At 42.1% G+C, this 12,505-nt stretch overlaps 1 protein-coding gene across 4 annotated transcripts in view; it reads right to left on the reverse strand.

Moving 5' to 3' along the window:
* Positions 1-12,505, reverse strand: part of CACNA2D3 (calcium voltage-gated channel auxiliary subunit alpha2delta 3) — a 498,964-nt gene that overhangs the window by 180,352 nt on the left and 306,107 nt on the right. For all 4 annotated transcript variants that reach the window (XR_014005100.1, XR_014005101.1, XR_014005102.1 and 1 more), the window contains exon 12: positions 3,478-3,556. Coding sequence is in view for 1 of the 4 variants with exons in the window: in XM_081184001.1 (XP_081040127.1) it covers positions 3,478-3,556 (79 nt within the window). In the remaining 3 variants the exon portion in view is untranslated. The remainder of the gene's footprint in view (positions 1-3,477; positions 3,557-12,505) is intronic.

The raw sequence follows: 12,505 nt of genomic DNA on the forward strand, positions 1-12,505 counted from the left end.
AACTAAAACATTGAAGTACGCCTTTGTTTTCACAGCTGGCAAGCTTTCAGTTGTAATTGACTGTTGAGGGAGAGGCATGGCCGAATCCCTTAAAATTTGGCAAGCCAAACCTTTGGAAAATGTTACTTGTGCATCTGAAGATCTTGGTAACAATTTGCCCCTTCTCCTACAGACTGCTAGGAAGATAGTTGAAAACTTTCATACACTATTCTGTCGCGGTTTTGGGGTCTTGACTGTTTTAATGTATTTAAAATGGGCTGCCGCTCTGCCTCATTAAGCCCATGCTCCCTCAAGGTATGGCCTACTTATGTAAGGGAGAAACATGCTGCGGTAGGAGCGGGAGCTGGTGGTGGTCTCCTTCAGTGTGTGAAATTCCACCATGATCCAGTTCCAGAGAAAGGATTTCACTATCCACAATCAAGTCGGCTGGAAATCTTTCAAACACCCTCCATCTCTGCTGTGTGCTTCCAAGGAGAAAATCACCACGAGGAAAATTGATTCTAGGGGCAATGACCTCTATGACAGCTACACGGTTTGGCTTACCCATCCATGCAAGAATTAGACTGCAGTGCAGTCCTTCTGAGACTCTGCAGAGAGGCACTGCCAGGTCTCAGTCCTCTCTTGCTGATATTATCTTTCATTCTCCCACCATACAAAAAAAGAACCCAGCAGTGCTTCAGCTAATAAGGATACCCTCCTACTATTCCATAAGTGAAAGAAACTTGTGCTAGTGACGCTGCTGCAGCATCTATAGGGATAGGGTTCAATTAACATGACATGGAGTAGCAGATAAATTCATGTTGCTCTTGACACTCTAAGCAAAGGTTTATGGAGATGTTAATGAAACCGACAATAAAAGGTTCTGCTGACTTACACTAATTCCTTTTTTCTTTTTAGCTTTGGAATAAATTTCCCAGATTTATGCAGGTACAGAAAGAGGATTATTGGAAGATTTTGTTGAAAGATTTCTACCTTGCCTTTTGACCTCAAGATGGCTCTCTGCCATAAAATAAATACAAAAGACAATGACAACGTAACAATCAAAATCGATAAAACAATTAAAGGCATCAAGAGAATCTGGTGAAATCTAATCTAACAGTAGAGCAGAAATCAAACACTAGTTTTGTTGAGACCAAATGTGTTCCATCATTAGAATCAGTGGAGTATCTGCTGTCAAATTGCCCTAAACCTTATTGGTTTAACCAGTGAAGCAAAGGAAATGTAGACAATCTAAATGAATGGTGGTTTGTTTCTGCTTTAGTTCCACTCACATGGCTCCTCTATCTAGTTGTTACCAGAGTGGTGTGAGATTGGAAGAAGTCAAAAAGCAAAACCGTGTACACCCTTCTGCTAATATATCAAATGCCTAAAATGCATCCCAGGATATTCTAAGGCATGGGTAGTTTATGTGATGTGCCCCATAAGTTGTTGGCATCCAGCTCCACTCAGCATGGCCAACAACATCTTCAGGAAACCTCTTTGGCTGCCCCTGCTCTAGGGCATTGTCTCATAAGACATTGTATTGGAAATCTTAGACAGGACTACTTCACTCAATCTCAAGATTAAATACTGAAACATTTGCTTAGCAACCTTCTAACATATTTCCGAGTGCTTCCTACAGTCATTAAGTGTTTACACATTAAACTGGCAGGGAGACTTATCTGGGGGCTTTTAGCATGGATAAGGTCAAAAAGGAAGTGATAAAGAAACCATTAGGATAACAAGAGCGTTCTTTCAAAGACCACAAAAATATGGTGCAGAGCCATATATGCTATTTGTTCTTGGCAACCAACAAAATTCTTTATTTTTCCATTTATTGGAGATTGGGCTAGTACATGCCAAATTAGAAGAGAGGAAGGAAGCCACCTCCTCATGGCCCTCCTTTCTGAATGGCTGCGGTTAGATCTAATGTACTGTCTGAAAAGCTAACATACTTTGTTGTTGATGAAACTGTCTTTTAAAAACTTGCTTCAAAGGATTCTTATACAGTGACTAAGACTAAATCCTAGCGCAATATTAGCTGATTAAGACAAGTCTTTAAATTGAGTAATTTCCATCACATGGGCACAGACAGCGGTTACAGCAATAATCCATGACTAAATGGATGTACTTCAAGTGAATCATTAGAATGTCATGTGGTGCGCACACACGCAAGAGTGGGAAAACATCAGTACATGAAGCGATGACAGAAAGAATCGTAGCTTCACCAGAGCTTTCTATCACTGCGCTGTGATTAGGCCACGGCCAACCTGACATGTCTGCTTCAGTGCCTGCACATAGCATAAAATGAAGCTCCATTCCTGAGTAATACAGAAAGTAGCTCATTCCTCCAACACCCTCAGGGTCAAAATCCACAAGTGGGAAAAGGGCACTGCGGCCAACCTATTATCTGTCTCCCAAACCCTGTCTACTAACTGAACAGAAGAAAGCTCACATCCTGTTACAGGGTGTTTGGCGTTCTCTCATGGTAATAGAACACAATACAGGAGATGTCATTCATCTTTGCCGTAAGATATTCATTGCTACATTATTTCATTCTACACTATAAAACTGCTAGATTTCATTTATTTCCAATTTCCCCAGTGTTCAAGGTAGATTAACATAAACATTTATTAAAACAGCACCAGTTTAAAACAAACAAAATACAAATTATGTTCTGAGGACTAAGAGAAACAGATCAGGCACACACCTTTTAAATACCCATCCTAAAAGATGTATCAAAAGGGGAAAGATTTTGCCAGCCTTCCAAAAACTGCAAGAATGTTTTGTTAGGGTACGATATCCCACAGAGCTGGAACCTCAACAGAAAAGGTCCCGTTTCTCCCTGACAATCTTGCTTCATAAAAGGAAGCATTAGCCAGATATACTGGGCAGATTCAAACAATTCTTTGCATGTTTATTTAGTCCCACTGACTGTGTTCACACATACATATGCACAGGATTGTAATCTTAATGAGGGTCTCCTCAGTGCTCTTAAACCTCAGTACCCAAGCCGAGAAAAATCCAGCACCTTGAATTATTCCTAGGGGCCAGTTCTCTGTATCGCAGGGTAGATTGATAAAGTTTCTGCTTTCTCACTACAACTAGAAAGAGCTTCTGCCATCTGTACTAGTCTTGCACAGAATGCATTACAGTAGGTATGAAGGATGGGTGGCCAAATGAATTTGTTTCCTCTAAAAGCACTTCTAGTTCACTTTACAAGGTTACAATTTAATTCTGCAGAAATAGTCTGAAAGTACCACCTTCTTGCACGCACCTGTGGGGTAGTGAAATACAGGTTTGTGCATAGATTGTGAGACCATAGAGATAACTGAACCATACTGGGATGTGCTCCTTTAGCATGCCATAATTGGGATCACAGTTCAGTCTTCCTTCAAACAAAGAGTTAAAATGAGAACAGAGAGGATTTTACAGGGAGAAAGAACAGCCACCACGGAAGGAGGAAATAAACATATTTTGCAAGGAAAATTAACAAACCTTTGTTGGCACAAGCCATCCACTTGAGGTTATCAGCAAAGGCAGCTTCTCTTCCTATCAAGTAGGTGAATATGCGAACCTGAAAATACAATGCTAAATTAATGTCTCTCTGCTACACAAGTGTATTTAAAGGAAACACCTTAACCAAACTGATAAATGAGTATTAAACTGGTTATACAACACAGCAACATTAAATACAATCTAATATCCTAATCATATTCTACCGGAAATGCTCCACTGGTTTCAAGGGAACTTTATTCTGAGGATCAAACTACATGTCACACTTAATGCATAAAGGGTGACTTTGCCTGTGGTTTTTCTTCAATTATACCTCCCCTTCCTGTGAACAAAAAAGAAAATTGCGGTCCCTGCAGAGCTAAGAGGACTGGAAAGAAAAGTTCCCATTGATGTCAATGAGTGAGTTTAGGGTATCAGCCAAATAAGATATTTATGCTCCAATCAGGCATTGTTTAACCAAATTATATCTCTGTTTATTTTTGTAATAACACACACACACTATTTGGCATTTTCCACAAACTAAGAGTAAGTGAAAATGAGAACTTTACACTACTGAGGTATAGCCTGAAGTCACATGATAGAGAAGTCTGTTCTATGGTTCAAAATATAGTAGACTGTTCTGGTCTAAAGCTTACATTTAATTACTACACAAATTATTACTACAGATGTGAAACATGAGATGACCTACTGGCAATGCCTCTGCCTCTCTAACGCGTGATCATATATATATTAATATGAATCTTCCCACAGTATAGAAGCATGGATACATTCTTTCAAACAAATTTCCCCACCCACACTACCTTGGAAAGAAAAACCTCAGAACAATCCAACACAGTCTTTGTTCATGAGGTGGACAATTAATTTAAAATACTTTGGAACTCTGTACCAGACACAGTTATATGAGAAAACCTGACACAGTTAAGGCTGCGAAGGTCACATCACATTTAAGAAAGGCATACCCTCCATATTGCTAGAGACAGCCCTATTTTAATTGCTGTTGTTAGGTGTCCCTGGTAAATAACTGTCCCTGTTTCTGCACTTTGTGAAGACTTCATGCACTAAACTCCAGCCAAAAAGGCCTTGTCACAGGCCTTACACTGGGTCAGGGTGGCCACTTACACAGCACCAAAAAAAAGAGAGGACATGAATCATTTTAAAAAGAGAGAGAGAGAGAGATCTAAAAGAGGGCACAGATTTACAAAAATTACATAAACTAATTTATGTATAAAGGTGCAAAATTAGAAATAATTGCTATAATTTTAATAGAAGTACATTTCACCACAGTGCAAAATACTGTGACCAGATGACCTGTGGATTGCTCACTCTGCTGTCCCCCTTCTTATCATTAAACTGGACTTAAACTGGACAGCCCTTCAGATAGAGGACTACTTCATATGACTGTCCTATGACAGCCATTCCAATAGAGATTTATCCACTGTGAAGTAGGACACATGGCCACCTTGCTCTTGGTGACCTGAAGAATGACCTCTGGAAAACATCTTAATGCCTGAACAGGTTCGTGTGCGCGAAAGTGTCCTTTGAAGAATGCTTGTCCCAAGTCATTTACAGCTTTGAAATGTATCAGAAACAGGCTGGGAACTACAAGCCAATGTATTCTGTTCTAGCATTAGTCTTTCTTCTTCTACCATGGAACCCAAGCCAGCATACACGTGGTTCCATTTAGGCATTGGCCAGACCCAGATCTCTTCACCTTCCACAAGTTATTGTGGCCTCATATGCTTTCAGAACACACCTTAGGTTCGCTCAGTAATCAGCTGCTGTAATTAGCATTGACAGAAACTTCAAAGTCAGCCTCTTTATCTAATACACTGCAGTAAGCCATATGGGATGTTACCAGTGCTTGGATAACTGAGGCCAGGCCATCTCTTTGCAGGAGAAGGATTCAGCGTCAATGCAAAACTAAAATGAAACTGTAAAGAAGGATATGAATTCATTCACTGTACTCACACACCACCCGTCAATATAGGTTCGGATCATTCATCCTCCTCTACCAAGTTTATTGTTATCAAACTTGACAACATCCCTACTTCCTCCCCAAACCAGTTTTTGAAATCCAGTATGAAATGAGAAGGATTGCTTTCATTTATTTATTTTGCATGCCCAGCTCTCAGTGCAGTGCCTTTATTTATCCTTCTCTCCACTTTTCCACTTTGGCCAAAGGTCAAAGGTCAAGGCTATGGAACTCAAGCGCCCAAATGGAACTTTAGTAAGAGAAATGGCAATAAGAACTTCATTTTACACATTCAGCATAAGTCAATAAAGTTTGGGCATACCACCAGACACCACCCTCCCACAAAAAAAGGAAAGGAAAGGAAAGGAAAGGAAAGGAAAGGAAAGGAAAGGAAAGGAAAGGAAAGGAAAGGAAAGGAAAGGAAAAAACATGGTACATAAATTGTTGTCAATGTTTATCTCTGGGAAGATTGAGCTAAAATATACTCGAAGCAGAGAATGATTCCATCAGATAGATTTATGTCTGATGGTTTCCTTTAATCTACACACAATCAAAAAGCAACAAAGTTCTTAATAAAAGGAGAACAGAGAGAAGGATAGACAAATGTGGCAACAGGCCAGAGCAGCATACTTAATTAGATGCAAGTAATCAACTTTCAACAACTGTGTATTGAAGACTGCTACAAGAAAAGGATTTTATAAGTTCTATGTGGAGGATGCTAAATCTTATCTTCCCATCTCCAACCACCACTGCAGAATGTAGACAAATAGAAGTCCTAATATTTAGTACCTAAGAAAATTTAATACTTTATATTATTCATTGCTACTGAACTGCAAGGTGCAACATGATTTTGTGAAGCTCATCTTGCATATTGTTTGTGATACAGCTAGTGGCAAGAGTCACAATTCCCCAGCCTTCATGCTGCACCATATTATATATATATATATATATATATATATATATATATATATATATATATATATATATATATATATATATATATTAAAAAATTATTTGGAGGCAGTACACTCTCCTTCTGTATAATCACAAAATTTACAGCGTTCACATTGCTGCACCTAGTTAAAGTATAAAGCAGCAGCAAGGACCCACTCTTTTGTAATCCTGGTTTGTTTTTTGCTCTTTTGGGTACCTTGCCCTTTCTATATTCGAGTATGCATTTTTGCCAATAGGGCTTTTAACTGTGTTTCATGGTTATCCCCTCTCTCCAGATCTGTTACCTCAAAAGAAGGGATATTTCAACAACAACAACAATGGGTTGCTTCCAACAAAATATAAAAACACAGCAAAACATAAGACATTAAGGAAAGGCCTTCAAGGCCACTACCCAAACTGACCTGAAGGAGGGGAAATGTTTCCAATTCCAATGTTTGCATAAATATGCATTCATATTTCATTTTGTTTTATCAGAATAGTTACTGCACTGAAAATTCACCTTTAACTGTGAATAGATTATGATGAGCGTGGTGCTGTGGTCTAAACCACAGACCCTAGGGCTTGCCGATCGGAAGGTCGGCAGTTCGAATCCCCGTGACGGGGTGGGCTCCCGTTGCTCGGTCCCTGCTCCTGCCAACCTAGCAGTTCGAAAGCACGTCAAAGTGCAAGTAGATAAATAGGTACCGCTCCAGCAGGAAGGTAAACGGCATTTCCGTGCGCTGCTCTGGTTTGCCAGAAGCAGCTTAGTCATGCTGGCCACATGACCCGGAAGCTGTATGCTGGCTCCCTCGGCCAGTAAAGCAAGATGAGCGCCGCAACCCCAGAGTCATTCACGACTGGACCTAAGGTCAGGGGTCCCTTTACTTTTACCTAGATTATGATTAATTAAATGTTTATCGGACTGCTACGGAAAATGAATACTTTTGCAGATCAGCACATTTTATGGGAAATGCCTTCTGTACCGATTTTCAGTGATCATACCACTACATGGAAATAGTAGGTAGGTCATGTGGGAAATATGCACAAGTGTCACAGTATCTCTAATACAAAGTTAATGAGCAATCAGTCACACATGTTCTCCACTGATTTTTTGTTGAGCCAAAGAAGCAGAGTTGTACTCTTAAACTGATTGTATAAAATTGCCATCTACCCAGGCTGCTCCCCATGTGTAGCACATGACCCCGTGTTACACGGATATGGAACTCAGGTGCTTGGGAGAGCAGCCAAAAGTGAAATATTTTAATTTTCAGCCTTAAGCCTATGAGGCCTAAACGACCTACTACGCCTCGTAGAGATTATCCTCTGTGGGAGAGGAAGTATGCTTCGGCAGAAACATTAGTTTTCAGTTGTGAGCACTGCTTTATGTAACTTTGAAATATTGGACCACAAGCATATATTGCCTAAAAAGGAAAAGAAAATAACAATAATACTGGCTTTGTTACAGCTCTGCATTTGCTATGTTTGCAACTTTGATATGGATGCCATACAACCCCTACTGGCTTGTAGTGCTTTGGTGTTATGAGAAGCACAAATAATTAAGAGTTGTCTTACTTTTTCCACTTAGCATTTTCTCTTGGCCAAGTCATTTTTATTACTCCAGCTTGCCTTGAGTTAGACGACAGATTTATTTACACAGCCTTCTGTCCAAATCCCATCTATGTGGTCCCCCCCCCCAGTTAACTTGCTACTCTTACAGGTCTGAAGGGTTCAAAGATTATAAATCACGTTTATAAATGAGGTGTCTGGCTCCTACCTTTGGGAATATTTTGTGAGAAGGGAGAACAGCATCTTAGAAAGACAAATTATTCATTATTTAAATTTAATCCCACCCTGCATCCAATGAGCTTGGGTTGGTGTACATGTTGTCATGACCCCAGACCATGACTCTTCAGAGTCCTCTTACAACTGCAGTTCTACAGAGGAGATGCATCCATGCCCTAGTATGTCCTGTCTCTACCCACAGGCACCAAAGCTCCACTGCCCTCCCCAGAGCACTGCTCAAAGACCTCTCTGCTGTAAGACTCTGATGGCTGGCCACAGACTTCCTGGAGATTCCCACAGCTGAGAACCCATTACCTGCTTCTGCAGTCAATGGCTGAAGAAGAAACCATTCCTTTAAATGGTCAGGAAGCAGCACTCAGGGGATGAGTCTTCCAGTCAATGACTTTCTAGGCCTGCTATAAAACTCAGCCAGTTGCTGAGACAACTTGGATGTTTGTTCAGCTGCAGGAGCACTATCCATGGTCCTGAACCCACACCTTGATCTTCTGAAGTGCTGACTGTTGCCTTTAATTGTTGTGCCTTGTCCTGTTGACCTTCCCTTGCTTAGGACATCATCACTCCCCTATGGTAAATATTTTGAAGATAATGACTGCCCCTGCATACACATTTGATTTTCATACAAACACTGTGATAGGTTGAAAAATAGTGTTTGAGGATTTGAACTCAAGTCTCCCCAGACTAATTCAAGTGTTCTAATAAATCTTTTTTTAAAAAAGCAGTCCAGTGATATTTCAGATTAAAATGTGGATATTGGTGCTTACAGGGCCTATCCCTCTCAAGCTCACATTCATAATGAGGGTAGTGCTTAATGCCCTTATTCTGAACTGGCTGCATGAGAAATTATTGTCCTTTTTCACTGGGATCACTGTCCAATGAACAGCAAAAGGACAGTAGGGTAGGGTTGCACTGTAGCAGTAGTCAAGAAGGACTGGCAATACTATTTATAATTTATTCAGTATTTATTTATGTGAAATATTTGTAAATTGACTTTCAGGGTACAATCTCCCAATGCAGCTTCCAGAAGTATAACAATATATAAAACATAATCAATTTAAAATGAGGGAGAAAAACCACAGTAATTAGCGAATAGGTACCATGAAGGAGAGGAGGTTGAGAAACATTTTGCACATGAATGTATGCAAGTGCTTAATAATATTCCTCCCCCCCCCCCAACCTGGCATCAAAAACAGCAGGTCTGTTTGGACAATGGTGAGCAATGCTGGCAAGCTGCTTTTGGCTTTGTGAGTGCCAAGTTGTGGACACCCACTCTAGAAAGCATGTGATTTTCGTTTGTCAACCGTCCTTCTCTACGTGTTGCTTTAAAAAAATGGAACAAAGCCTTTTGTCCTGCTGCTTCAGATGCAGCACTCCAGCAGTGGGCATTGGCTTGGGGGTAGCACAATCCTAAGCATATTTACTCAGAAGAAAGCCCCCCTAAATTCTCACTCCCTAAAAAAGCATGCCTAGGATTGCAGCCTCAGTTAAAAGATAATGCTATAGGATACATCCTCCTGCAGCTGACAGTGGAAGGCTCATTATTCCCTGCTGAATGTTTCTGGAGGCCCGAAGTCTCTGTGTGATGCGCAACAGCTGGCCAAATAATAATCTTAACTACTTAAATTTACTAGAGGGAAAGGAGGGGACTTTGGCTTATAGCCGCCAGGGAAACAGAGACCTTTGCCTACAGCTGCAAGCCATTTCCATGGACAGTACTGTCTGAATAGATTTCCTCACTCACTTTTCTCCCAAGAAATGACAGCTGTCTTTATTGCAAATAAAAAACAAAAAAACAACAGAGCCATGTTAGACTTTATTTAGTCAACAGCCAAAAAGACAACCAAGCAGAAGGAGTTCTTTGCAAACTCCTTTTAGAGATCCTCAAAGCACTTAAAAACAATTCACAAGTCTGTAGAGTAGCCCTGAGTACCATGAAAGGGCTCAGCAGACTTTTGATGCACTTGTGCCTTTGAGCACATATTTTGCTGTGTACTTAAGAACATGAGAGCCAGCATGGTCCAGCAAGCACAGAAAGGAATTGTTAGATGTCCTGCATCTATCTCTGTATCTGTGAGCAAAGATACACCAAAGATAGATACAGTCTATATCATACAGGTAATTGGCAGGTCCTCAGTCCTGTCTCAGTTCAGTATCCACTCGGATTGGTGTGTCAAAGGAATGGAATTAAGGGTGGAATGGTGCAAATGAAAGGTGATTCAGTTGTCAGTGGCTCCAGATGAGTTTCAAAGGGCAAAATATCAAGAGCTGCATACTTGAAGGGTGGGGGGTCTATTCTCTGTGGGTAGGGGGCATTTTAGCTTTCAACCTGGTGGGTGTTTGACTGTCATCTAAAGTAAGTGAATGACTACCAACTGGTCTTATATGGAGCTCTGCAGCTGGGAACAACATCCAGAACTTGCCCATCCTCTGGGATGGCTTCTATTAAGAGGGATTAGTTTGCATCCACTCACCCACCCCACGAATCCATCTAATATACTGGCCCACCCTTCCCACACACCCTGTCTTTCAAACGCATAAGCATTTGGCACATGCTTAAACAAAAGGAATTGGCTGCAGTCCATCTCTCTGTCATAGTCTTTACTGTCTGCCCAGTTGGGGTGCTGTCTGTAAGCGAGCACAGGCCTGCCACCCAAGGCCTGTCAGAGGGAAGTGTCAGTGTCTAGGTTGGGATTTAAATCACTGGGGATACGTCTGAGCAATTTTAACTTGTTGTCACTTAGAGCTCCCTGTTCAAAATAATTTGTACGTATCAGCAATGATCTACAGCCTCTTGTCCTGGTCAAGCCCTGCTAAAGAAGGCACATGTCCGATAGCTAAGTCTTTATTGACAAAGGAAGCACTTACAGCAACTTCCACGGTGCTGCAGATGCACACGCGCGCGCACACACACACACGCTTCTAGTCACTAGGCACCTGTCCCTCAGATCTGTGCCCTACAGAGCAGTTGCAGCAACGGTGAGACCCTTCCCCCTCTTCCAGCTTACATGCCCTCCCCTGACGGGCTGCACACCTATAACCTGATTCTTCTCCTGTGCTGAAGTTGCCACTGCTCTTCTCACTTCAAGCCCCTCCTGGTTCTAGAAGACAGCAGGGCAGGCGAAGGTGGGTAGTCTACTGACTCATCTAACACCAGAATAGCCTCTTCTTCTACCAAATCCTGCACACTTTCTCGGACGGCCTGACTCTTCCTCCTCCACCTGCCCTAGCTAGTCCCCTCTCCTGGGTCACTCCCCTGGTCCCCTGCCTCCACCCCACACTCTTCAGAGCCCTGACAGTCCCTAACACCCATCCTAGATAAAGGGGTTGAATTCAACACAAAGGTAAGGATATAATTCCATCAGCACAAGCATTTCTGCTTTCCTGGCACAGCAATTTCCTTAAGACTTAAAAATTATCTGATAGTCAGTACCCACCCACCGCACCCAAAAAAAACCTTTTCTTTCCCCTCAACAATGGTTTCATAACACCTAGAGGAAGAATAAACAAAATACCATATTTTTTGCACCATAACACTCTTTTTTCCTCCTAGAAAGTAAGGGGAAATGTCTGTGCGTGTTATGGAGCGAATGCCTATGGGTGGCGGGGGGATCTGCTGCAGTCGTGAGCAAAGGATCCATGGTTCCCCTTCCTTCCCTCCTCCGTGGCTCGCTTTGAAACAGCAAAGCGGGAGAAGAGCCGCTGAGTGGGGAGGAGAGAGGGACAGAGAGCCTGCTTCTTCAAAGGAGCAAAGCGGGAGAGGAGAGGAGCCGCTTACACGAGTGTAAGCGGCTCCTGTTCGGTTGGTTCCTTTAAAGCAAGCAGGCTCTCTGTCCCTCTCTCCTCCCCACTCAGCTCGCTACATAGCAGCAAAGTTTTTCAGCTCGCTAAGCCGGGCATGAGCGGGGAGGAGGGAGAAAAGCAGAGCCTGCTTGCTTTAAAGGAGCAAAGTGGGAGAGGAGAGGAGCCTTCTCCCCTTATACCCCTCTTCTTCATTATTAGCAGCATCCTTCTCCACCCACCCCACGCGTGTTCCTTGTCCCTTGAGTGCTTTTCCTTCCCTCCCCACTTAAAACGTGGTTACAAAGCACGGATCGACATGGATCCTCAGGATTTTTGCACTGGGTCACCCCAAATTCACCATCAGATCACATAGCATGTCCATGGCTGCATCTTGCACCAAAAAAATCACGCACCCACTGTTGCCTGGGGCCGCAGTGGTGCAAAAACGTGGTTACAAAGCATGGATCCACATGGATCCTCAGGATTTTTGCATTCGGCTACTCCAAACTCACTGTCAGATCACAT

The sequence above is a fragment of the Podarcis bocagei genome, assembly GCF_964188305.1.
Source record: "Podarcis bocagei genome assembly, chromosome: 2".
Taxonomy (NCBI): Eukaryota; Metazoa; Chordata; class Lepidosauria; order Squamata; family Lacertidae; genus Podarcis; species Podarcis bocagei.